The sequence below is a fragment of the Vitis riparia genome, chromosome 15 (genome assembly GCF_004353265.1).
Source record: "Vitis riparia cultivar Riparia Gloire de Montpellier isolate 1030 chromosome 15, EGFV_Vit.rip_1.0, whole genome shotgun sequence".
Classification (NCBI taxonomy): domain Eukaryota; kingdom Viridiplantae; phylum Streptophyta; class Magnoliopsida; order Vitales; family Vitaceae; genus Vitis; species Vitis riparia.
Window position 1 is genome coordinate 14582977 of NC_048445.1, and position 27626 is coordinate 14610602.

The window sequence follows — 27626 nt, forward strand, 5'->3', positions numbered from 1 at the left end:
AGGGGTGTAAATGGTGGCAGCTCCGGGTGGCTTTGCTCGCCTTGTTTGCGGCCGGGCGGCCTCTGCTGGTTCAGAGGTTTGGAACTCCTTTCCGCGTCATTTCTGGTTGACTATCCGATAACCAGGATTTGTTGGGTGGTTGCGCATACATCATCTTCCAGTATTGAGTATTTGTTCGTGCGCCGGAACAGGTCGTCCATAGTCGTGGGAGGCTTTTTAGCAAGTGATTCGAAGAACGGCGTGCCTAGGCATATGCTTCACTTGAAAATTTGGAGGATAGCATCCATGTTATAGGCTTCTACTTGCAATACAGCCTGACCAAACCGTTTCACAAATTCCCTCAATGACTCATTTTCCTGCATTTTTATGTTTTGCAGGGTGCTGATATTCTGTTTATGTCGTGCAGAACACAGGTATTGTCCCACAAAAGCTTCTGATAGATCCCGGAAGTTATCAACAAAATTCATAGGGAGTCGATGAAACCACAAAAGAGCTTGGCCTTGTAGGCTAGTGGGGAATACCTTGCACAACAGCGCATCATTCCCTATATCGAGAGTCATGAGTTGTCGGTAGTGCATGATATGATCAAACGGATTGCTAGACCCGTCATATGCAGAAAATTTTGGAACGAGGAACCCTCTTGGGGGCTCGTAATTGATAATACACGAGCTAAAAGGCGTGGAGAGCATGTCGTCCAATCGCCTACTAATGGAGCCTGGGGGGTTCACTTGACGAATTCCCTCCAGTTTGTCGTACTACTTGATGTGGGGGATTGCCCCAAGTGGTGGGTGCGACTGGGGGGTTGGGATACGTCTCCCAGGTCGCGGCCGTAGGTGGCCTCTCCTTACCAGGTGCCTGTGGTCCCAGCCTCACACGTATTGCGTCCGACAATTAGGGTCTTTTGTCACGTTGTCTCTTTGATGAGACACGAGTGGAATTTGAGCTTTCATCCTGTGGAGCATGATATGTAGGTAAGAGTCGTTCATTAAGTCACTCATTACGCATATCAAGGGCAACCCCAGTGGCTCCAGGATACGCTACCCCTTGTTATGCCTAGAGTCTGCCCTTTGACCTCTCAATCGCTAGTCGTGAGGAGGACCCGAGGACAAAACCTAGATCCGTAACACATTGTTTTCTTCTCTAAGCCTCCTTGTTTCTTAGATCAGGGCTTGCATTTGTCGTTCGCTTTCCAACTGTCGTCTTTCCATGGTTTCGCGCCAGGCAAAATAGCCATCATCTCCCATGGTTGACGAATGGATTCTGGAAGGTGTGGACACCTTTGCCAATGCTAGTTCCCACAGACGGCGCCAATGTTGAGGGATGACGTTACCAGATCCACTACTGTTGCCTGATGTACTCGACTCCTCAACTGAAGATGATACTTCCTTCCTTTGACTTGCAAATGATGTCCGGATAGGGGGTCTGGACACACCCTCCGATGCCTATGTTAGTTTTCCTCTCTAACATCTTGACATTTTTTATAGGGCCCTTCTCCTTAGGAATGCTTACCTTCTTTGACTGTGTGGGGGCCTTTTATAGTGTCAGGAGCATTGTCCCTTGGAATGATGGGAAGACTTTTTGGCTATCATGATGGTGCTTAGAGGGTGGCAGAGTCATCATTATCCTGCAGGCGGTTGTCAGAGATTACTGAAGGGATGATTTGTCATCATCCTTGTCTTTTCGCTCTGCAAGCGGTGCAGGGCAGGTCATGGCAGGTCGCCTGAAGTGACCCAGGAATGTCCTGTCGAGCATGCTTTTGGTAAAATGAATAATGATTGCCCGCAAAACGCGGTCAAGACTCTTGTTTAAGACGCTAGCCACTAAGTCTAAACAAGACATCTGGACAGGGGAGGTGTGTATCGCATGCTAGTCCCATGGTCGTCCGGATGGAGGGTTGGATGTGCCACGTGTCCAAAGGATGAGTGATTTGTGAGGCCGCCACGTGTACGCTTAGGGGTGGTTCCTACATTGATTAGTAAAGAGACTGATTTTGTTATGGTGAAGCAATTTCATTTTCTTTTTTAATTTTGGGGAGAGAAATTTTATTTTATTTTTTCATTTTTCACTTATTTTATTTTATTTATTTATCTTGTTTTTGTTTCTATTCTTTTGTTTATTATTTATTATTTTGTTTTTAATTTTGATTTTTTATTTTTAATTTGTAGTTCACAACCCACATGTGTTGTGTATGTTACAAAAGCCTAATAAAGTTTCTTGGATATGCTGGTACAGGAATCTTTAATTTATGGGTTGGATATATTTTGGACAATTGGGCAAGGACATTAAAGGAATTGTTTAATTCAAGAATGGGTATTTTACCACCCTACTTATTAATGGACTATGAAGGGGGTAGGCGAACGAGAACCGATTGAAAACTCGAACACTTGATTGACTGACCCCTTCATACTCAATTCATTAGAGTCGAGGATGGATAGAACCAATCAAAAGTACAAATCACGCAAGTGAAGCCTGGAAATGGACAGCAGTGCAATGACTAGGAATCGTGTTAGAGGAGTTTTGAGCGTGAGCTACCACTCATGCAACAATAAGGACCCGCAACTCTCAAACGGGCCACCAACGGCCCGAATCACTATAGCAAACCCTTTCTTTACTCAATGGAAGAAAAATGTAGATAAACATGTTGTACTTTTAAAAGTAGTATAAATTGAATAGAACTTTTTGTTAATTTCCAAATAATAGAGTTTGTGGAGGTGACATGATGATTAAAAAATGAGTGAGGCAGGATGGATAATGTTTATTAATTAGCTATGATTAATTCTCTTAATGGATCTACTCATAAGTGGTACTGCTATAATTTCCTAGAAATAATTGAAACATTATTTAATGTTCTTTTTGTACATTTATTGTATCAACTCATTATTTCTATTTATGCATATACAAACATAATAACTTTTGGTAGCCAAAATGAATATAATCCATATCTTTTAACTAAAAAGTTCTAATATTGTTTATTTGAGGAAATGCCTTTTGAAATCATCATTCTTATTTGGGTAATTCTCATTAAGTAGATGAAAAAAAACTCATGTGCAAAGCACATGGCCATTACACCTAATATGGACACGAGTTTATTTAATACTATAATCTTACTCTCCCTAAATCATGAGGTTTTCCATTTCTTTTTTCTTTTTTCTTTTTACCAAAATTTTTAACAAAAATGGTTACTTGATAGTTGAGCATAAGTTGGGTTTATTAGAGAGGAGTATTTTTGTGATTTACTCTTCTTTTTTTAAATTAAAAAAAAAATAGTTGTCATCCACAATATCAAGCATCATGTTATAACTTTTGAAAAATAAATTTTTATTTAAACTACATTTGGTTCTCGGAAAATGGGAGGATGGGAGGAAAAGAAGACAAGGAGAAAAAGCAAAAGGAAAGAAAAAATAGATTTAAATTAATAAATTATTTCATATGTCACTTCATACTCATTTAACTTATTTTTCATTTTCTATATAAAGATTAAATAATTTTAAAATTTATAAATTTTTAACCAATTTTAATTATATTTGATTTTCTTTTATAATTTTTTTATATTAAAACCAAGAATGAGAAAAATATTTTTCTTAATATTTTTTTTCTTTCCTTATTACTTTTTGGGAACCAAATATAGCATTAACATTTATTCCTATATTGGTTCTAGGAAAGTGAATGATTTTTTTTTTTTTTTTGGTTGGTTATTGAAAGAAAAAAGAACAAAGAAAGAGATAAAAGAAGAAATTCTAATAAAATTTTCCTTTATTAGTTATTAGTGAAAATGTTGTGAGAGAAAAAAAAAACACCTAAGGAGTCTAGGTTTTCCACATATTAATTGTTTTTAAGAAAAATATAAATGAAAATTTAGCTTCTTTTATATTCTTAACATTTTTTATCACTTTACACTAAATGATTTGTAACCTTAAAATTATTTTTCTTAACGGTTGAGACCTTTTTCTAATCACTTCACACCAATTGACCATCACTTTAAATTAAAGAAAGTGATTTTGTTATTTTTCGATAATAAGGAAAAAGGTAAATATATATATATATATATATATATATATATATATATATATATATATATATATATATATATATATATATATATATATATATAATTTTCCTTTCCATTTTTTCTTTGACGTTGTATTTGGTTTTGGTTCTTATAAATTTTGAGGGAAAATATTAAATAAAGAAAATAGAATGGAAAAAAGAGAAGAAAAGAAAATAAAAAATTATATTTAAAATTAATAAATTAGTCTTTTATGATGTTCACATTCATTTTATTTATTTTTCTTTCTTTATATAAAATTAAATAATTTTAAAATATATAAGTTCCTAATAATTTTAAGTATATTTGATTTCCTTTCATAATTTTTTATAATAAATCAATCATAAGAAAATATTTTTTTTTCACTTTTTTTTTCTTTTTTTAGAATTTTCTTGAAATCAAACATAACATATGTTTCCTTTTGGAAATACCTAAATGGAAGGTTCTAATGGCCTTTTGTCATGTGGATGCCGATACAAATGATGCGTAGGCATGCTATAATCTAATTAGACTTAGATGATGTTTGGTAAAATTTAATACTTATTGTTTAAATATTTGAGTTGACTTTACGTTAAATTGTTCTTAAGTTGTTAATTCAAGAAGAAAAAAAATAAACATAAATTCAAAGTCAATAATTTTTTTATACGTTCCTTTCTATTTTCTTTTCCTCACATTTTTCTTTAATTTTTATGGGAACCAAACATAACCTATATTTCACCATATTTTGTTTTTCTTGACATTTTAGTTTTTAATAAACTTTGAAGGGTTGAGTAGCATTTGTTTCATCATATTAACTTCGTACTAGTTAAAAGTTCATTTTAAATTCAATAAAAGCTTCGATTATTTTGTTTAAGTAACTTATATATTAAAAAAGAGCTTAATAGGAAGATACGAAAATATTGTATCTTGTGAAAGTTTAATTTTTAACTTATTTAAAATTTATTTTTTGTTCAATATAATATTTAAAATATCAATGTTGCTTATTGAAAATTATAACTTTGACCTCATATTCAACTTCCAACTAAAACTAAAAGCATAAAATCGTTCCAAACAAGCCTTGAGTGTAGTTTTTGTAAAGTATTTTGAATTTTTTTAATTAGTTTTTTTTAGAATTTAAAAGTTTTTTTTTAAAAATAAATAATTATGACTAAAAAGAAAATTAAAATATGAAAGTTGAAAAAATAGCTCTCTATGGACCCTGCATTTCGGTTCAATGCATTTCCCACTCGATGGGGAGCTCGATTTTTATTTGAAAATTTTGATTTTTATTGATTATTTGAAAATGACTTGGAGTCGCCACTTATTTTTGTTTTATTTTTAAAGGGTAAACAAAATAAGAAAGAAAAAACCCTAAGTGTGACTCCTTGTTTTGAAAGAGGTTGTCTGTGAAAAACTGGATCGGGTTCGGGGGTCAGGTTACTTATCGGGAAGGTACGGTAAAGACCATAGCACCCCTTTAAGTCCCTAAAGTCGGGTCTCTACTAATAAAATGAAGCAATCATGGCAATGGACGAGTAAATCAATGAGTACCCAGAATAAATCATGCACACGTGAGAATCAAAATATGCTTAGACAATTACCAGAGTGAAAGTAGGTGCGTACCTGGGCAACGAGCCACCGTGCGCTATCAAAAGAGAGGGTTAGTGCACAATTAAGGAATAATAGCATGCGTGTCATAGAGCAGAATAAGATCAATCATGCATGGCAGTTAAATTAATCAATCTATCAATTATAAAGTCACTTATGTGGGGCCCCCCACCAAAGCCCGTTTATTTTTGCATGAATTAATTCCATAAACTCCATTATTCGGAATTACGGGATTGAATCTATGATTATTTCAAAACATTTTAAAAAACAGAAGAGTTGTGAAAATTGCTTGCCATAAAGAAAGATGACAGCAAAATTTTATTGGAAATGAGACTCTTGGGTGATCTTAAAAACTCTAAGGATGAAAGATAGGATGCTTTGAAATGGTTTAAAAAAAGAAGTTATAAAACGAGGATCTGGACATGTCTGACGGGGGAAGTTGAATCACCCCCCTCTCTCATCCGGTGTCAGGCATCGGATGTGAGACATCCAAGGAAGGTGGGATGTCGACGGACAGAATTCCAAATGCGAGGCATCCAGAGAAGGTGGGACTTCGGCCGGACAGGATTCCGGATGTGAGACATCCGGAGAAGGCGGGATGTCGGCGGACAGAATTCCGGATGAGAGGCCTCCTAGAGAAAGTGGGACTTCGGCCGGATAGGATTCTGGATGCGAGACATCTGGAGAAGGTGGGACTTAGGCCAGACAGGATTCCGAATGTGAGACATCTGGAGAAGGTGGGACTTCGACCGGACAAGATTCCAGATGTGAGACATCCTGAGAAGGTGGAACGTCAGTGGACAAAATCCCGGATGTGAGGCATCCGGAGAAGGTGTGACTTTGGCTGGACAGGATTCCGAATGTGATACATCCAGAGAATGCGAGACTTCGGCCGGACAAGATTTCCGGATGTGAGACATCCGGAGAAGGTGGGACGCGCTTGCATGAGAATAGAGATAGGGGTCATGCAGAGTGAAGACATGTGCATGGACATAAGCACAATGGGCAGGCCACCAGCAGACGTGCCTCCACGTTTAGCCGACGAATATGCTTGGTAGCATGCAACCTCGGGTGTTTACTGACTGTGAAAGCTTGGAGAAAACTGAAAAGGCCTGTTCTCATCATCACTGAAAACCCAGATTCTAGCCACAAGGTTAAGAGCCTTGAAGCTTCACGGAAAGCAGCTGAGACTTTGGAGCCTTGAGTATGCACTCAGGGAGGAAAAGAAAACAAGGGGATAACAGGATAGCAACAAGAAGAAGAACATGAAGACTTTAACCAACATATCGGACCCATTTCATCATTTCATCCATGGGTCCAACATCCAGTGAGTTAAGATGGAAAAAATACTCGTCAGAATAGGGCATAAAACACAGCAAACTCTTCCAACATTTAATCAGTAATCACCAAAACAGAACAACCCGACAAGCAGAAATGAAAAATCACTGAGAATCAGCTCTGGACAGTCTAAAAAAAATGAAAAATATACAAAAAAAAAAAACAAATGGTCAAACCTGGAAATCTCCCTTCTCAGCTCTGAGTCCTGGACCCTCCCCCCCCTCCCCCTCAGCAACTCCCGCTCCTCTATTCTTAGCTTTTTCCTCCTTCTAAAAACTCCTCTCTCCTCTCGTTTTTTTCTTTTTTCTTTCTGTCTTTCCCTTGTGTCCTCCTTTTTCTTGCAAGCCACTCTTCTGCCCTCCTATTCACCGGTCAGTAAGCATGGCTTGCCCAACCACTCTCCCTTTTTCGGATTTGCCTTCCCAATGATCTCTGCCGCAGCCACCTTTTCTACACCACCCCTTATGCAGCCACCTTTCCTTCTCTCTCATTCGCGCCTCCTGACGGGCTGTGGGACCCCCTTCCAGAAAGTTCCTCCACGTGTCAAAGTCCTACTGCAGCTTCAAAAAGCGAGGTTGATTCCTTATGGCCACTAAGGATGTGACATGTGGCCCGTTGGGATAGTGACACCTGGCTAAAAATGTGATCTGCAAAAACAAATAGAGAAAAAGTGACCCATGCCTAAATGGGGGTCTACACTCTCATTGTAGTCATAGAAAACTCTATTTTGGTAATAGATGTTCTTGTTATGAAATCATACTGACAACGATATTTGAGCAAAAAGAAATCTTCATAGGAAAAGATCCAAAAAAATTTCTCATTATATGAAAACAAAATTATAACATTTCTCTCGATTGAGAGAAACGAACATAAAAATTTACAAGAAAATGAAAACATTTTTTGAGATGAATGGTATATGGTATGGAGACCTCCATTTATACTATAAGAAAACTTTTCTTTTTGTCTTCTTTTGATGTGGAATGACTTTAACCTTGGATTGTTATTTCTTGTTTTATTTAATTTTTATATTAGAATATTATTCTTTAAAAGATTATAAATTGATTTCAATTAAAGTAGAAAACATAAAGTGCCTTTATTTGAATACAAAAAGTATATAAAACCATTATTTATTCATCCAAGCCAATCCCATTTAACTCTAGAGTTTTTCCACATTCAATGGTTTATTGATTTTTTTTTTATACCCACCCCTATGGCTATGTTTGGTTTAGAAAAATATTAAAAAGAAATAAAAAAATATTTTTTTATAAAAAAATATAAAAAAATCAAATATAATTAAAATTAGTTAAAATTTTATTTATTTTTAATTATTTAATTTTTATATTAATGAATTAAAATAAATAAATTGAGTTTAAAGTAAAGAATAAAAAGAATTTATTAACTTTAATTCTTTTTCTTTTTTTCTATTTTTTTACCTTATATTTTCTTTTAAATTTTCGGGAATCAAACATAGCCCTATTTGAATCCATTTCAATTGAAAGTAATATTGTTTTAGCAAGATTCTTAGGTATAACATCGTGATAATTTATTTAAATATGAAATTAAAAAAAAAAATCATAAAAACAATGTTATCATTACTTCCTTCTAAGTCTTTCTTATTTATATAAAAAAAATCAAGAAGTCAATTCAGACATAGAAGTAAGAACAACTCTCTAGGTATTGGAAACTAATGCAAAAAAAATTGGTTAAGACTTGATGAAAATTTCATAAAATCAGCATTCTCTATAAATTCAGGATCAATTTTCAAACAAAAGCTAAATAATTTTTAAAAAAAAACATTTTACCAATCCAGTCCAAAAAAGAAAAAGTTAAAAAGAGGAAAAAAAAAAAAGAAGTGGGGGATATAAAGGAAAAAAAAAAGAAAAAAATAAAAGAAAAAGAGGGTGACCAGCAAACAAAGCCTTGCTGTAGGAGAAAGAAATAAGGCAAGAATATAGGTGGGAAAAGATGCAGGGGCATTTTGGTCATTTAGTAGAAAGGGAACTGAACAAAAGTCTTTTCGTCATCCTCAATTTCTCATAGCCAACTAGAAACCCTAATCCCCCCTCTCTCTCTCTCTCTCGTTCACGTTCGAACTCCGCCACTTCGTCGGACGGCCACAGCAGCTCCGGAGGTCAGATCCAACGGACAAAGGTACTCCTCCGCTTCTCTCTACTTATCTTCTTTTCTACATTTCCAGTTCTGTGTTTTTTTTTTTTCTAGGCTAAAATCTTTTATCCTGGCAACCTAATTAAATGATTTCTCAGAATCAAAACATCGTCATTTTAGTTTCACTGTGCATTGCGAGATGCAGCAATGCCGATCGGCGAAAATGGTCTGGTGGTGAATCCTGTACCTTTACTAAAACGGCGCCGTTTTCGCCAGACTTATATTAGCTTTTGACTGGTTCTCGGTTTTCCGACTCTCTTTCTGATTCCGTGGATTCAAAACGGCGCCGTTTTACATTGCCTCTGATGCTAGGTTTGCTCAATTGCTTTTCAGGGAATAAATTGCCCTTAGTTTTCTGTAGAAGTACACTGCATGCCATTCAATGTGCCGGAGAGCAAATCGAACAGGAGAATCGGCTTGGGCGAATGAATCATTTCTATCTATCTGATTTGAAAATGATCATCATTTTTCTAAAAATTACATTGAGTGCCACTGACTGTTGAAAATTGGAGCAGTTAGTAGGTGATTATATTGGTTTATTGGGTAAATTTGTGTGAATCACTGGATAATTTCAGTGGTTTAGTGAGTAGAGTCTGAGTATTCTAGCGGGTAATTAGAGTGCTTTATTGGGTAAATTTGAGTTCTGCATTGGGTGATTCGAATTGGTGTATTGGGTAAATTTGAGTGTTTTAGTACATAATTTTGGGTGGAATATTATTAAATTTGTGTGGTGTAGTGGGTTATCCGAATTTATTGGGTAGATTTAAGTGATTTTTCATAAATTGGATTGATATGGGGGGTAAACCCAAGTGATGAAGTGGGTAGTTTCAGTGATTTATTAGCAAATCTGAGCGATTTAGTGGGAAAAAATTGTAGTTGTGTGGTTAATAATTCAGGCTGTTTCTTGGGTCAATTAGAATAGTAGGGTGGATAAATGATAAATCTAATCTTGTTACCATTTTTTTTTCTTCATTCAGAGTGTGTATTCAGATAATTGAAAAATCATGGTGTAATGAAAAGTGACTGCATTTTTTTCTCCTCTTTTTTTTTTTTTTCTATATATATGATGAGTTGCATGGATGCCTTTTTATGACTGATTTTGTGAAGTAGCTTGGTCAATTTCGTGAATTAAATAGAACTTATCATTTCTTATGCATAATTTGTTCTTGTTTTGTTGTGGTCATTCTTCTTTTAAGGTTTAATTGGGTGCTTGGTTTTTTGGATTTTGTTTGGTTATTGTTGTATGATATTTTGGCATTTCTCATTTAATGCTTTTTTTATGTTTGATTATTTTCTGATTTGATTTCTGCATCTTTTGCACCAATTCTAAATGGGTTGTTGCCTTATTATCTCTCTTCCAGGGTTTAGAACTGCTCATTGAGCAGTGAGCTGTTTGACCCGAATGGACCAGGTAAATTGATTTCTCAACATTACTTACAATCCTGTGGTATATCATTGACGTTCTCCTTAAGTTACTTATGCTTGTGAATGTACCAGTATGAAAAAGTTGAGAAGATTGGTGAAGGAACCTATGGTGTGGTTTATAAGGCTCGTGATCGTGTGACTAATGAGACTATAGCCTTGAAGAAGATCCGCTTGGAGCAGGAAGATGAAGGAGTACCAAGCACTGCTATCAGAGAGATTTCCCTCTTGAAAGAGATGCAACATGGTAACATTGTCAGGTAGGTCACAGTGGGAGTATTGTGTGTGTATGTATGCCTTTTTTTTTTGTTTCCTTTTTTGTCCTTTTGGTGATCCCTTCATCTCCTGGTGTACTTAGATATCTCTTTCTCTGGGGCTTATTTATGATGCTTATTTTACTTATCTAAATAATTTGTGTCCATGTTTTTTTTTTATTTCTCCTTAAGTTTTCTTGTTCAGTTTATCATCTGTTTATGATAAAATATTTGATTTCTGTTGTCTGACAGGCTACAGGATGTAGTGCACAGTGAGAAGCGGTTATATCTAGTTTTTGAGTATCTGGACTTGGATCTGAAGAAGCACATGGATTCATCTCCGGATTTTGCCAAAGATTTACGTCGGATAAAGGTGACTCTGCAATCTTCTGACTTTTGAAGGTTCCTGCATTATATATTTTGGGACTATTTTTCTTGTTTTAATATGAATGATTAAGACTTTAATTATCCTCTATTTGTAGACTTGATTTAGTGTTCGTACATGATTTTGTTGCTGGCAGAATCTTGTAGGGCATTTCATAGTAATCCTCAAATTCTAAGTAATTCGAGCTATTCTATCAACAAATAATTGTTGTTTTGTATCTAGTTGGGCTAGAATTGGCACCACTAGGCATGTCTATCATTTATTTTAGTGATTTTTTTTTTCTTTTCCTTTTTTGAGAAGATGTGCAATCTTTGATGTCTATATTTTAAATTATTTTCATATTTATTTCTGGGCATATGCTTGGAGATAATGGTGCGATGGGGCTTCTGACACTTGAGTCCTTTGCAGATGTTCCTGCATCAGATTCTCCGTGGTATTGCTTATTGTCATTCTCATAGGGTTCTTCATCGAGATTTGAAGCCCCAGAACTTACTCATAGATCGTCGTACCAATGCATTAAAGCTGGCAGACTTTGGATTGGCAAGAGCATTTGGTATTCCTGTTAGGACATTTACACATGAGGTATCAATGTGCAATCCGTGTGACCTCTTCCACATGATTTTTCCTCTTTACTTGGTATTTGCATCTTTAATAATATTTGATTATCATATCAATTTTTTGCAATCTTGTTCCAGGGTTTCTTTGTTTAAAGTTGAAGTTTTGAAATTACTATCATTTCTATATCTCTCATACAAAAAATAAAAGCAATAAAAAGTTACAAATAACCAGACAGTTGATGAAGAAAAGGATGCTATTATGTGACTTTTCTGTAATTGAACAGATTCAGGTTGTTTCTTTTCTCACAACCAACTACAAAGAGCTCAAACTGGATGAAAACATGCTGGGTTTTCTTATAGGAAAAGGGTTAATTGTCATAGACTGATTTTTGTAAGCAATGACATTGAGGTGGGAGATGCAGTTATTTGAGAAGTAAAAAGATGGAACTTGCTCTTTCAGGTTATGTCAAATTGTAATTGGATAGTTCTAAAGGAACATAAAAATCTTTGCAAAAGCTTTTGTTAATTCTTATGAGGATGGAATTCACAGTTTTTTTAGGATTTTATTTTATTTTTACGTTTAAAAATGACAAGAACAATAACCAATATGTTGTACTTTCTTATACCTCCACAGATCACATATGAGGAATTTGTTTGGTGAACCTTTTGATACCATCTCTCATTATTATGTCTGGGTTCATAAACATTGGTGGTTCTCCCCAGGTGGTGACCCTGTGGTACAGAGCACCCGAAATACTGCTTGGATCACGCCACTATTCTACTCCTGTTGATGTGTGGTCTGTGGGCTGTATATTTGCTGAGATGGTGAACCAGCGACCATTGTTTCCTGGGGACTCAGAGATTGATGAATTGTTCAAGATCTTCAGGTGTTAACCATGTTGTACTTTTTTTTTTTCTTTCTATAGCCTCTTGATTAGAAGTTGAAAAGCCATGCTCTTTATAAATTTTCAGTAGACTTTGAAGTTTGAATACTAGCAATTCTTTTAAAAGTTAACTGAACTCGCTCTCATTGTCTATGATATGAAAAAGATGAAGTAAATAATTAATGTGGTAAAAATGGTTCAATCATGCATGTGAATGATTATTCCAACTGTGCCATGTCATGTAAATATGCTTCCAGTTTTTCTCTGATCTAGCGCTCTGTTATGCATATAAAATTCATTTTGTTACGATTTAATAATACTTTGTTTTGTATGTAGAAGTTTTGGTTAATGCATTTATCAGTAATAAGAGGGTATCATGTCCAATGATGTCCAGAAAGTTGATTGCTTAAAAGCAAGAAGTTTTGAGCGTGAAGATATCCTTTGCAACCTTATTCTGCCATGTTTGACATGTTCTAGAGCTTAGATGTAGAACCCATTTAATTTTGATGATTAGTTATTATGGTTCAAAATGTTGCTTGTGTTCTTGGGGATGTCAAATATGTATGCTTAAATTTTATATTCTGGTGGAAAAATGTATCAGTTGTAATTTTGGAAGTTTGAGAATTTGGAATTATTGCACATATTTGGTTTCAGACTCGCATGAAGATCTATGATTTCCTATTCACCTATGTTTTTTCTATGAAGGGTATTGGGCACACCAAATGAGGATACATGGCCAGGAGTGACTTCTTTGCCTGATTTTAAGTCTGCCTTTCCTAAGTGGCCTCCTAAGGTAAATGGGTTTTGCATGTGCATCTATCTCATGATTTTTCATATTGTTGAAAGATTCATATTGTGCTTCCTCTACTTTGCAGGATCTTGCAACTGTTGTCCCAAATCTCGAATCAGCTGGCATTGATCTCCTTTCTGTAAGTTCAGTTAGAAATTATCTGTGACTCCTGAACTCTGTTGGTTGGAAGTTGCTAACTGCAATGATTCATGCACTGTAGGAGAAAAAAAAAATATGGTGTGTCCAAAACATCTAAGATGCCTATTTTGGACCTGAAGTGCCTTTGAACTTACCTTTTGTGACATTGATGGAAAAATGTTGAATTTCCTTGTCTGATGGAAAACAGTATTGGGTGTTACTGTAAAGAGCATCCTTGTGGTTCTCTGCTAACCTTTGAGAAAGTACCCCGATTATGACTTCACCCTGCTTGTTCATAGAATCATCTCCACAGAAAATTAGCTCCATTTCCAGTTGACTACAATGGTGATCAGATGAATCCAGGCCTCTTGAATACATTTCTGAAGTGGATGGTCTAACATCATAAAGCTTTTCTTTAAAAAATGAAGTTAAAACCAGTTAGGCTTTTGAACATCTAGCAAGCTTACAGTCATTAGCCTTTCAGCACTTTATATCACAAATATGTGAATCTTAATAGGCATATAATTTTAAGAACTAGTGCAGCAGTTTTGTTTATACCATCCGCTTATACAAATTTGTATGTTATTTTCCAGAAAATGCTGTGCCTGGATCCCAGCAGAAGAATAACTGCCAGGAGTGCTCTTGAGCATGAGTACTTCAAAGATATTGGGTTTGTGCCCTGATTGCATGTGTATCCATCTTGTATGGCTGTCTATATCGATGTGTAGCATTCTATGTTTTGATTGTGTGAGAAAAGTGTTGCACTACAATCGTTCTTTTTCTTTCTATTATTCCCCATGAACTAAATTGAAATTTACATTGAACCGTTTCTTGGCATAGTCTGCCTGGGAATTTGTCTAGGGTGTTGTTATTGTTTCATTATCCTTTTCCATGTCTCAAGAGCTATACATAAGTGGCATTTTTTTCCCTTCTAAATTTGCTTGTAACTGAACTATTCTGCTCCCTGAAAAACATACCAAATGAAGAAACTTGGGTTTGCCTTTTATATATGTAGAGAGATAAGTTGTAATGAATTTTATTGTCTTTCTTCTGCCTCTCTGCTGGTTTTTAAGGATGGAGGGTTGAGTCATGAATGGTGGGAGCAGTGGATCAAACTCTTTACTTGGAGGTAGGGTTGTGTAGTGATGTAGAGGTTGTGGTGTGTTTGATGTTTTGTACGTGTAGCTGAAAAAGAAAGTTATACATTAGCTGAACATTGAGACTGTTTGGCTCACTGTAAATTTGGGGGTTTATTTTTATAACTTTTGCAGCAATTTTAAAAAATAATTATTAAAAAATGGTAATTAGAAAAATATTGATAAATCTACGACAGTTTTGGCCATGTGGAAGGTGTCTTTTGAAGAAAGACCTTTCACAATTTTCAAAATCATGATACATATTAAAAAGAATTTAAGCTAAAGGTGTATCTTCAAGAGACATCTTCTACCATTCCAAAAAATTGGATTTATACTAAAGGTGTCTCTTGAAAAGACACCTTCCACAATTCCATAAAACCTAATATGCATTAAAGATGTCTCTTGAAGAGACAACTTCTACAGATCCAAAAAATTTTAATTTATACAAAAGGTGTTACTTGAAGAGACATTTTCTGCAATTCTACAAATTTCAATATAGACTAAAGGTGTCTCTTCAAGAGGCACCTTCTACATTTTCAGCCATTTGGATTTATACTAAAGGTGTCTCTTGAAAAGACACTTTTCATAATTACACAAAATCCGATTTGTATTAAAAATTGTGGAAATGATTTTAAAGCCAAAGATGTCTCTAGAAGAGATATCTTTAGCATAAATTTGGAAATTTCTATTGTGTATGGAAATTGTGGAAAATGTCTCTTGAAAAGACACTTTTAATATCAACCCATTTTTAAAAAAAAATTATGGAAGGTGTCTCTTCAGTATAATTCCATTTTTTGGGAATTGTGGAAGGTGTCTCTTTAAAATTCGTTCCACAATTTTTAAAAAATTAGGTTTATATTGAAAGTGTCTCTTCAAGAGACATTTTCCACAATTTTCTATACCAACAGTGAAAAATTTTGAATTTATGCTGAAGGTGTCTCTTAAAGAGACTTTCCACAAAAGAAAGAAAGAAAAAATCTCTCTCTTAATTAGTACCTTTTATACAACCAAATGTTTAAAGTTCATCACCTCTAAACAAGTAAAACAATACTAATATCAATTATAATCAATATTTTGACATTCAATCCAAAACCAATTAAAACAAGTAAACCAAATATCAATTAAGTCAACACCTTTCCAAAATAGTAATAATACTATTTTGTGTAAAATAAGTCCAAAATAGATAGAATACTATAGAACTTACGTTAATAAAAAGTTAGTTAATCCAAAATATAAGAAGTATAAATACACATCTTGAGTATTTGTCCAAAATAATGATATGCAAAATATTAACAATATCCAAAATACAAGTCATATGTAATAACATCCTCAATGTGTATTGCATGAAAGAGCCTTCCTCTTTCGTTGTGGATGTCCATGATATGCATGCTCCACTATTGGCTCTATGGGGCTAACATGTACCCCTCTATGAGCTCGAGACCACGTCTCCTACCACGTCCTCGACCACGATAATTCTTTTGTCCTTATTGATCATCATTTGCTAACTCCTCATCAACCAATGTAGCATCTATCGATTGTGGTGATGATGCAACAAATGGTACTACAGGTGGGGTGGATGGCACCTCCATAGGTGTAATAGGAGTGGCGAGCTAAATGATGCATCTCTAAGAACAAATAAAAGATATATATGATTGAATCAAATTAAATTTATTTTAATTTATCAAATTCAATTTAATGTATTAAATTAATACAAGATAAACTATTTAATTTTAACAAAAAAAAAGATAGTATATCCATTTTTATATATGATAAATGATTTGAATATTAATTAAAAATTAAAAATTAATTAAATTTAAATATCGCTAATTAAATATAATAATAATAATTGTTTAATTAAAATGATCCAATACTTCATTATGTCCCAAGCCAAATCTAACCCATATTTGATTGGGTTAGTTTCATTGTTTTCCTAAGCCCAACCCAAATTACCCCATCCATAATCTCCAAAATCTCGTTGGATTTGGTTCCAAGTTGCAACCCAGTGAAGAATCCCATTTTGCCCCATGAAATTGAATTTGCCACTGCTGGTAGCATTTCCTTTACTACATTGGCAACAAGGAGGAAAACGTCGAGATATATCGTGTATCGGGAGGGGTCGACACGATATTTCGTGGAGAAAAATTGGAGAGGAGATATTTACGTAAATATCGCCAAAATATAGACGATATATCTGTTCGGGGAGATATATCGGAGATTTTTTGAAAAAAATCGCCTCTGGTGGTAAAATATCGGTGATATATCGGCAATATATCGGAGATATATCGCTGATTTTTTGGCGAGATTTCCCCTCCTTCATGTAACGTGATCTGACGGCCCAGATCACACCCGTGTTGATCAGACGGCCTAGATGTGATTCCAATGGTAATATGGCAATCCAACGGCCAGATTGCTCCCAATTTTTTATCCAACGACCAAAATTGATTTTCAACGGTAAATTAATGTTCCAACAGCTATTTTGACCCAAATTTCTTCTATAAATAGCCCAAATTTCATCTATTTCATCCATGTTTTCTTTCATTCTTCATTTGCTCTCTCATTACTCCAATTTTTATTAAGGTTGCTCAATTATTTAATCATTTTAAGGTATATTTGTTTTAAATTGTAATTAATTTTGTTTGCAATTGTAATGAATTCATGTATTTTCAATTAATTAGTATGTTTGCAATATGGATGATTTAATGCTATTTTTACATTCAATTGTAATTAATTTTTATATTTTTATTGAATTAACTTAGGTTAATTTGATTATTTAATTATAAATTGATATGTTTATTTTAGATGATTATTTGTGATTTATTTTCACATTTAGAATTAAATTAAAGTAGTTAACTTAGCTAAATTATTTAATTAATTTAATTAACATGAACTAGTATATTTTGAATATGAAATATGTTTATTTAATGAATTTAATGTGTACAAATTATTGATATTTAATGAAATGAAATATTTTGTGACTTTATAATGAGAACAATTACTAAATTAACATTTCTTATAGATCGACATGATATAATTACATCTAATATCGCAAATTATATCATATATATATATCAAAATTTTCAATAAAACAACTTTAAAATGTTCATTATACTTCTAATTATATTATTATGAGGTTTTCCTTACATTTCCATGAGTTTTTAACAATTTTAAGCTTACTGATATTTTTTTTCAGAATATCCGCCGATATATCTCCGATATATCCGTAAAATCGAAGTACCGATATATCCGTGATTACCGATATTTTCATCCTTGATTGACAACAAGCTTCACCTAGTGAAGAATCCCATTTTACCGTCATGAAAAATGCCCTATTTTCCTCTACCACTCCCAATCCTCGTAGGTACTAATCTAATCATGTTATTATTTTTTATTTTTTTTGCAACCTCCGTTTGATTCCCAAGAAAATTTATCCTCATTTGATTTTCGAGAAAATCCATGCAAAACCCTTAAGGAAAAAAAAAATGTTATATATATATTTTTATTTTTTTTATTTTTTATTTTTTTTGCTCCCTGTGCTTTCTGGATCTATTCTAGGGGTCTCTTTGCTTTTGTGCCATTGGATTTAAATTTCACAAACCCTAAATCCATGATTTTTGAGCCAAGCTGAAAAACACAACCTTTCCCAGCAAATCATGATCAAATTACCAAATAGCATCTTATGTTTTTTTATATATATAAAAAAATTGGACAGGTTTTGTATCCTGTGCGTGGGCTACACTAGTAGTAAATATCGGGAAATTTCCCGAAAATTACCGAAATTTCCTTTGACCGATAATTGGTGACGAATATTGTGTCGGAGCCAGCCGATAAAAAAATGGAAACAAAATTTTTAACTTTCCCACACTTTCTTGGCAACCAAATAGAATCACAACAAGCCGAACCACAAAAAAATAAAAACTTTATCCATAATTTTTAGTCTACTCAGTTTCATTGTAAAAAAAAAAAAAAAACGAAAACTTTATTTATTTTTTTTTCAACTTTCCCACACTTTTTTCGGTGACCAAACACAACCACACCACCAAATATAACCACCAAACTTATAGAAAACACCCGGGGGCAATGGTGTCTCGGATTTGCACTTCACTTCCTTCCTATTGGTGTTGATGCAAGGATCTCCACTCCATGATCAGTGTGCGGGAAAATGGGTTTTCGAAGAAAGGACAAAATGAGTTTTGAGGCAGAGAAGAAAACGAGCTGTAGGGAGAAATGGGTTTGCACTTCTTTTCAAATATAAAATACTATTTTTTTCCACTCTCATCCTACGTGTTAAAAAGTGTTGTAGAATTGGAATTATTTTCCAATCTACAGCGTTTTAAAAATTACTTTCCCCAATAGCCGTACATTTATAAAAAATCCGTAAATTTAAGTAAAAGGAAAACTGGGAGGAAGTGAAGAATATGATACATAACTCTTTTTGAGGAAGTAAAGAAAGAAAAATATAAAAGGTTTGCGTAACTCTTCTATTTAAAAAAAATTAAAGTCCATCAATTATTTTTATATGTTTAACTCTTGCTTAAAAATTAAATAATTGAAAATAATAAAGTTTTTAACAGGTTTTAGTTATGTTTGATTTTTTAAAAATTTTATAAGGTAAAAAAAAGTTTTTTTTTTCTTTTTCTTTTGGAAAAGTGGGTTTTGACTCATTAATTTAAAAAACTTAAAAAAAATAAATTAATTTTTATAAATTAGTATTATTTTCATCCATTAAAAATGTTTTCATATTTTTTAATTTTTTTATAATTTAAATAATTATTTCCTTGAAAGGACCTTTTTACTTGTAATGTTAATTAATAACATCAATCAATAAGTTTTTTATTTATTTATTTAATCATGGTAACTGATTTGAGATTAATAAAATAAGAAATTTTAAAAATTCAAAATATAATTAAAGCTTAAAAAAACCTTTAAAACTAAAAATATAAAACTAAATTATTAGCTTTCACTTGGTTAAAACACTAGTAAAAAATATGGATATCGAGAAAGAGTTAGAAATACATCTAAGAGTAAACATTCTATTTTTTCATTTATAAGTTTTTTTTTTTTGGTTTTAATTGTATTTTTTTCTATGTATTTTAGTTTTAATTATATATATATATATATATATATATAAAGAGAAGATAAAGGGATTTAAATAATATAAAATATAGAATCATTATTAATTAGGGGATTTAAAAGATTTTATTTATCGGATCCTAAAGAATTTTTTTCATAATGACTTGTATCTTATATTATATAATAAAAAATTATAATATATTTATTTTTAAAACACTTTTATCAATAAATTAATTTTGAATAATTTCATTTAATATTATCAAGTAAAATGGTATTTTAAGAAATAATTATTTGATTTATGAAAAATTGCACGTATTTTTTAAATGGATAAAGATAAAATTGATTTATAAAAATTAAAGTTCTTTTTTCTATATTTTTTTCAAATTAGTGAGTCAAAACCTATTTGTGGACCCCATATTTTGGCTCATGTACTTCTACTCAATGGCAAACTCGCTTTTTATTTGAAAATGATTTATTTTTTGGAAAATGACTTGGAGTCGCCACTCTCTAGACCCCTCTCTTCAAGTCATGCTAATACTATCCTATTAACATTGGTTTTCAAAACTTAAAAAGGGAGGGCACCTCAAGACCCGGGGGAGAGGAAGTTTTTTTTAGTAAAAGGGGGGACCCCCTTTTTAAAGAAAAGAGACACCCGCTGCAGCAAGGCCGACCGTGCTAGTGGTCAGAGGGCCATGCTGCTGATGTGAGGAACAATAGGGCAAGTAGTGGCTTGCCAAAGAAGATAGGAACAGGGTAAGGAGGAAGGGGGATAGAGACTGGTTGGAGGAGAAAAAAAGGAGAAAAAGAAAAGCAAGGTAGCGGAGGGATTTTCGGGAGAAAAGCTTGGAGTCCTGCTGGTCTTGCTGAAAAAGACTTCCTCAAGTATGAATGCAACAGGCTATGGTTTGATTCGGATTCTTGCTATCCCATGAATGCAACATGTTATGGTTTGTTTCGGATCCTAGCTATCCCTCTGCATTTTCTTGTTGATATTTTGGATATTTGTTGTTTTCTTGGGGTGGATTGTTGCTTGTTGAGATACAACCTTGAATTCATGCTTGCCATCGTCAATCTTAATATGCTCTGTTTCTATTGTGATTGTGAAATGCCCGAGAACCCCTCCAATATTTGCATTTGATGCTGTTTTTCTCACCTAATAAGAAGGTTCACTGATGATTCATGATGTGAAGCCTCCTTTGAGAACCTCTCTATTTGCTTTCTTCTATGCTCTGTTTTTATGCATTTTTCATTGTTGAGGCCACCTCTGTTCCTGGATCTTGTTCATTATACGGACTGTGAGAGAGGGAGTTGTTCGTTAGCATGAGGAGGGAGAGAAACAGAGGAGAGGAGAAACTCAGAAGCCTTCTTGTTCATTTCTGCTAGAGGGGAGCTCTCCCAAATCATCCGGAGGGCAAATGAGCTTGGAGAGAATTGTGGGTTTCTTGCTTGAAAGCGCCATGACTGAAGGTTCCAGGGGCAGAGTCCAATGCATCAAAGCACCTCAATAATGCTGTTTTGACTGGCTGGTTGCATCCTTGGATGAAAGTCCATCCAGAAAACCCACCTGTGAAGCAAGCCCCATGAACTTGTCACCACCTTTTCTCTCTCCCTAACCACCACATCCATTTCATACTTGCATGCATGAAGCCCCATGCACAAGGTCACCTCCACCCAGCTCCATTTTCAACCTCCATACCCATCTTACCCTCTTTCATGCCCACGGTACCCATTGCTGGCTGCCCATTCCATTCATCATGCCCGTTTCCTTCAATGATCATACCCATTGCAGCACCTTCACCTCACCACCTTCCCTAACTGCACCACCAATTCCCTTTCTCTCTCTAAGTCTTCTTCTCCCAACACCCACTAAACTCATTTTCTTACTGATAATGGAGGCACATCCCTACACCAGCTTGAGAACCTTTGCATGCGCTACACCCAAAACGGAGCACCATGGTGTTCGTTTGCTAAAATTCCACATTTCGGAAAGACATCATCGTGGGCATTGATGGAATGTGTATTTTCAATGGGCTCGTTGCAACTGCCATTGCCTATGGCTTTGATAAGAAGGGTGAGAAGAATGCCACCAGCCACACGTTGATCTATATACAATAGGTTATATTTCTAGGTCAACCTATCATGCATTATTTTTTTATATATTGGTTTTCTAAGTGGGATTTTCCAAGGAAAGTTGTCAGGCAGCCCATACACGACCACTTTTTGCATGCCCCATTCCTTTTATTTTATTTTATTATCCTACATGTCATAATCAAGACTCTTAAAGTTTTAGTTTTCAATTTTTTTTTTCATTCCGTTTTTTTAGTTCTTCAAAACTCTGACTTTGGACATAATTTTTTTAAAAATTCAATCTTTAAATAGTTTTTTTCAAAAATTGAACTTCCAAATTTAATTTTTAATTAAAAAAAATTCCAAGTTTTACATCCACTTATTTAATCTTTATTGTTTTCGTCATTATTATTATTTCAAATCTATTTATTTATTTCTTTTTAAAAAATAAAATAAAATTTTTTCAATCATTAAAATTCAATTCTTCAAAAATCTGATTTCCAAATTTAACTTTCAACCTCAAAAATTCCACTGTTCACGTTCATTCGTTTAAATATCATTTTCGTTGCTATTATCATTATTTCATTTATTTATTTGTTTATTTCCTTTAAAAATTCTAATCATTAAAATTCAATTCTTCTAAAATCTGACTTTCAAATTTAATTTTTAATCTAAAAAAATTCCGTTATTCACGTTGTAGACCCCCATTTTGGGGAGACATCTCTACAGCCTGATTATGACAAGTGTCACCATCTGGGATGGTCACGTGTCACTCCCGGACTGGTTGATGAGGTATCAAGCTAGTGGCTTTGTTAGCCAATGAAAGCTGGGCACATGGAGTTTTCTTTCAGCAGAAAAAAAGCTGAAAGTCGTTGAGGTTGCCAACTGCATGTGGGAGTGGGTGGAGAAAAAGCTAGCTGATGAGTTAGTGGAGGTGGTGTTTTGTGGCTGCAGAGATGGTTAGAGGGGCAAATCCGGGAGAGGAAAAGGATATGGGCAGGTAGGTTGTTTTAGAAAGGTGGCAGAAATTTTCTGGAGAGAGGCTTTGGTTTGGTTATTTTTGGGTGAGAAAGCAACCGGAGAAGGAAACGGGAGAGAGAGGAAGGAAGGGAGCTGAGATTTAGAGAAAGGTGTGCTTGTTGTTTGGTGGTTTTTGGAGAGCTTGGGCAGCAGGTTTAGAGGGGGGTATCCATTGCCGTTTGACAGAGAGGAGAGGCTGCTTTCATTGAGGATGGTCTTCTTCCTGGAGTTTTGTGGAAGAGCGGAGGAGATTGAGTCTCTGAAGAGATTCCTCTTGCTTGGTGGTTTATAGTGATTATTTTTTTGAGCGAGGGATCCTGGAGTCTGAGGGAGCTTTTCCACCAGGAGGAGGATTGGAGGTCAGCGGCAGCAAGGGAGAGGAAAATAGAAGAGAGGTTCTCTGAGTAAGAGAGGGCAAGTCTGGTAGAAGAGGGAGATGAGGAAGGTCGCTGGGTGAACTTCCAGGTATGGCTATTTTAAGTTTGGTATATTTCCTCTCTTAAATGCCCTGCATCATTCCTGGTTGGTCCATGGTGATTACTACTCAAAAAGTGTTATTTGCTAGCTTCTAATTAATCCTTTTAAACACTTTTGAGTAGTAGTTAGTGCCTTTTAACCCAATTAGCATGTTAAGGCCCCTTTCAATCAATACTAATCAAATTGTGTAAGTTTTGGTGTTTTTGTTAGTATTTTGATCACCAAAGCATTATGAGATTGAGGAGAGTTATTTGGAATCCTTGGCAAGCAATAGGAAGCTCAGAGGCATGAAGAATCAAAGCTTTGAAGCTCTTTTGCCATAAGCAAAGTGGGAATGCAAAAGGGGAAGCAAAGAGGATCCAGCCGTGGAGCTCTCTTGATGACAGTCACTGCAGCCATTTTTGGAACACTTTCTGGAGTCCAAATTATGCATACAATATGTCATTTGAAAGCTTGGGAAGTCAACAATCCAATGCCTCAAGCCGTGTGCAATTTGGAGCTGAAATGAGGAAGTTACAGCCTTTGCATGATAACTGCTCCAAGCTGAAGGAAGGAAGGCTTCAGAGTAGTGCTGCGGAATCAGCCTTATGTTGCAAGATATCTCGCAGCACTTTTGCACAGTGCTATGGAACTCCCCTGAAGCTTCACGCCGCGATGGAAGCCAAGCACCACAAGATGGAAGTCAACTTTGTGAAGGTGATGAAGCAGCTGGCTGCTATGAAGAAATTTCGCAGCTCTTCTTGTGCACCTGCGAAATTTCGCAGACCTCACCTTTCACCTGCGAAGTGGTCCTGAGTGCTTCCCGATATTTGTAACCGACACTTGGAGATATTTTTCATTAGATTTTTGTTGCCCAAATGCCCAAATTCTCCTTGTAAGTCACCAATGATAAGTTTCCTTAGTTTTTAAGCTAGGAATTTGGCAAAATATCATGGAATAGCTATCATTGTAATTTTGGTTTAAAAGAGAGCCCGAGGAGCCTGTTCTGGTGGTGCTGATTATTGAACCTTTTGTAAGTTAACAAGAAAGAAATACAGAGAGCTTTAGCTCTTCACTACCTTACCTTCTCACTTCGTATTTTAATATTTTTACCAAGTTATGCACTCTCTGAGGAGCTTTCCCCAGAGAATGAGTAGCTAAGCTTTTTAGTTCCTTGGAGTTAAGGTTGCCGGGAAAGGTTCCAAGTGCATCAATCAGAAGCTTTGTGGTTTCAGCTATGAATGAAGAGTAAGTGTGTCCCGTGAATGGTTTCTAATGTTTTTAGTTAACTTAAAACACCTTGGAGTCACCTGGGCCAACACTTGGTAAGGCAAGTGATCTCTAACCGTAGAGATGCACTAGTTTACCCCTTGCGAGCCTTTGGTAGGTGACTTGAAGGTAGGATTTTCTAGAATAGCCAACACTTGGTAAGCTTTTGGACTCTTAGGAGACATCCATTAGTTACCTCTTGCGAGCTTTTGACGGGTAATCCAAGGTTAAAGATCACCTTGAATGGTAAAAGCTAAGTGAGAGGCTCAAACCATTGCAAGTTGCATCAGTGAGAGAATTAGAGCTGAAATCCAATTGAGGGATGCATTTATGCAGCACATGTTAGAGAATTGACTTAATGTCAATTCTCTAATGTGAGGAAGTGAACCAACTGACCGGAGCTATGATTTTGCATGAGAAACCTCCCCTGTATACCTGAATCTCCAAGGAATGCTTTTCTTCTTAAGTTATTTTCATCACTTGTTGTGTTGTTAATCTAAGTCCAAACCTTTTTCAACCAAAGCTTGTGTTTTATTTCTTAAGCTAACCTTGAAATGAAACAACACCAATTCACTTTGCATTGGTATCATTTTCAACTTGAGTACCCTTCCCAGTGGAACGATCCTAGAGCCACTATGCTATAGTAGCTTTGTATTTGCTACCCTAGTTCATGGTGTTATAGGTTATAAATATTGTTGATTACTCTCGCCATCAAGGAGCACCAGCTGGACATGAACCAGCTGAGACACCAATTAGGCATGAATCACATGGATATCATTTTATGTCTTGTTGTGGACGTATTGGGGCCACAGGGTGGTTTGAGTTGAGCATCATTACCTGCAGATATTTTGCTCTGTTTTTTTTTATTTATTCACTCCAGCATTTTTAATCTCATCTCCTGTAAATTGTTGAATCCTCCTTTGGGTTTGGTTTTGATAATTATATTGAGTATCTCCAGATCATCCCGCCTGTTTGGAGCCCATGCATTGATTTTTGAGATGTATCTTCATTGGGTTTTCTACTCTTTCATAATTTTTCTTCATTCTCTGTTTTCTTCTCTCACTCTTTGTTCTTTTTGGGAGGGTTTAAGGAGATTTTTGAGTTCCACGGTGCCTATTTCATTTGTGTTTTATATGGTTTGAGATTTGTGAGAGGTTATACAAACCATCTGGGCCCTGTTCGATATTCTGAGATGCTGCGGATGAAGCTGCTCGCATTTTGAGAGTTCTATTTTCAGGTTCTGGCGCTAGGCACCATTTTTCTTAAGGAAGCAGTGTTTTCATTGGACTCTGTTTCGCTTATATCAGTGAGTTGATGAGTAGGGAATTTCTGCGCCACTTTGAGGAGATGAAATGCAGGATACCCATATGTACAGAGCTCAAATATCCTCCCAGATTACTTGTCTCTATCATGCATGCACTTATTGGCTTCCACCATCAAACCCATTCTCCCCATCACCTTACCACCTTCCAATCCCATATTCATGCTTCATCAAACCCATTCTCATTTCCATTTTATGCTTGCATCATCCACTTCCTCTCACCATCTTCCATCACCCTCAATGGTCCTCATCATACCCATAACCTTATACCCATTATATCCTCATGCACATGCTCATTATCTGACCATATTTTCTCTCTCCACTATATTCATACCTGCTGAACCTATCCCAATACTCACTCTTCATACTTTCCGATTGATCTTCATTCACCAAACCTGCCTTTATTTAACCCATCGTTGTGCTCGTCACCCCACTCCACATCTCTATTTTCTATTCAGTCCCCAAACCCATTTCTTCCATCACCCTATGAACCCATTTCCTTCACCCATCACTCACACCTCCACTCACCAGGCCCTCATAAGCCAATCATCCATTCTTGCACATTAATCCTCATGCATGCATGGGTCTGATGCTCACTGCTGGAAATGGAGATGAGAGGGTCTTCAGACAAGATCAGTATAGAGCAATCTGGGAATCGCATACATTCATGAAGGACTACTCACATCTATGCGTATCGTGGGATATACACCGGTGAAAGAATAGTGGTCTATGTCATATGAGCATCAAGCTTAGAGCATGAATTCGATGCCCATCAGAACTCTCAAAAACAATTGATTGTGCAGTTTATTACATGATAGCTTGAGTAAGAAGAATGGAGCTTTGACTGTAAAGCAGATCTTGAATAATTTTCCACATGGCATTGGAAACCATTTAAATAGCTAATTGGTGTCTCTCGTGACAAGAACCTGGTTAGGACATTAATTTATAAGGCACCTGAAATGTCATGGGAGGAGAGGACACAGGCGTGCATTGTGATCAGAATAAACTAAATCGAGCATCAACTTACAGCCGATATGTCACCTGAAAGACTGCAATTAGTTCTCGCTAGCCCTGAAGTTAGTTGCACTATAAGGCCCGTTGAAAGTGATATAGAAGTGTTGGGGTGATAGTCTCCAAATCAGCTTTCAAAAAGGCCAAGGTCTGGAGTCGAAGGGATCTGGTAGTTTGAGACGAGTTGACCTGGAGATTAGCACTTCAGCGTATTCCTTTGCACATATGAGAAAATGCATTAACTAGAATTCTAATGACTCTGACAGTTTCAGTGTTCCCATTTCAGTTCTTCCTCTTATCAAATATCTCTCCATCTGAAAGAAAGGATTCAGTACTTAGATTGAGGATGGAACTTGAACAAATTTAACTCATTCAGAAAAAGGATGACTTGCAGAGAACAAATGGTGTTGCCCTATCATCTTCCAGTGATATTCTCAGTTGTAGCAATGGACAAAAAGGGCAATATGGATAAAGCATTTGCTGACTGCTCAATCCCTCAAGAGAAGCCGAGGAGTACAGATTTACAGATAGCGTCATCTTGAATCCTCTAAAGGCCTTCTCACCTCTGGCGGCCACCAGGCCAAGAGGCAGTCTGGCTCTGAGTTTCTGGGCTTTGAAGCTGCAGTCGACCGTGATGAGAAAAAAGCTCCTGATACGATCGAAGAGAAGTTCGAATACTAGACCGAGGTCAGTTGCCTACTTGATTTGAT

General features: G+C 35.4%; 1 protein-coding gene across 4 annotated transcripts; it reads left to right on the forward strand.

The window, feature by feature from the left end:
- Positions 1-9003: 9003 nt before the first annotated feature.
- On the forward strand, positions 9004-14600 carry LOC117932450 (cell division control protein 2 homolog). 4 transcript variants are annotated; one of them, XM_034853704.1, is made up of 10 exons: positions 9004-9121; positions 9235-9448; positions 10498-10547; positions 10634-10818; positions 11065-11185; positions 11606-11779; positions 12478-12641; positions 13344-13431; positions 13514-13567; positions 14160-14600. In XM_034853704.1, the coding sequence occupies exons 3-10, from the start codon at positions 10539-10541 to the stop codon at positions 14247-14249; spliced, it is 885 nt and encodes a 294-aa protein (XP_034709595.1). In that variant the 5' UTR covers positions 9004-9121; positions 9235-9448; positions 10498-10538; the 3' UTR covers positions 14250-14600. The 4 variants fall into 4 exon arrangements, with proteins under 4 accessions (XP_034709595.1, XP_034709596.1, XP_034709594.1 ...); XM_034853705.1 differs by lacking the exon at positions 9235-9448 and adding an exon at positions 9470-9658; XM_034853703.1 differs by lacking the exon at positions 9235-9448.
- The last annotated feature ends 13026 nt before the right edge of the window (positions 14601-27626 follow it).

What these genes read in the sequence shown, in the direction of transcription:
- LOC117932450 (XM_034853704.1), top strand. An exon ending in TTAGGACATTTACACATGAG is followed by an intron (nt 11,780 to 12,477) that starts GTATCAATGTGC and finishes GGTTCTCCCCAG; the next exon opens with GTGGTGACCCTGTGGTACAG. An exon ending in CTGGCATTGATCTCCTTTCT is followed by an intron (nt 13,568 to 14,159) that starts GTAAGTTCAGTT and finishes GTTATTTTCCAG; the next exon opens with AAAATGCTGTGCCTGGATCC.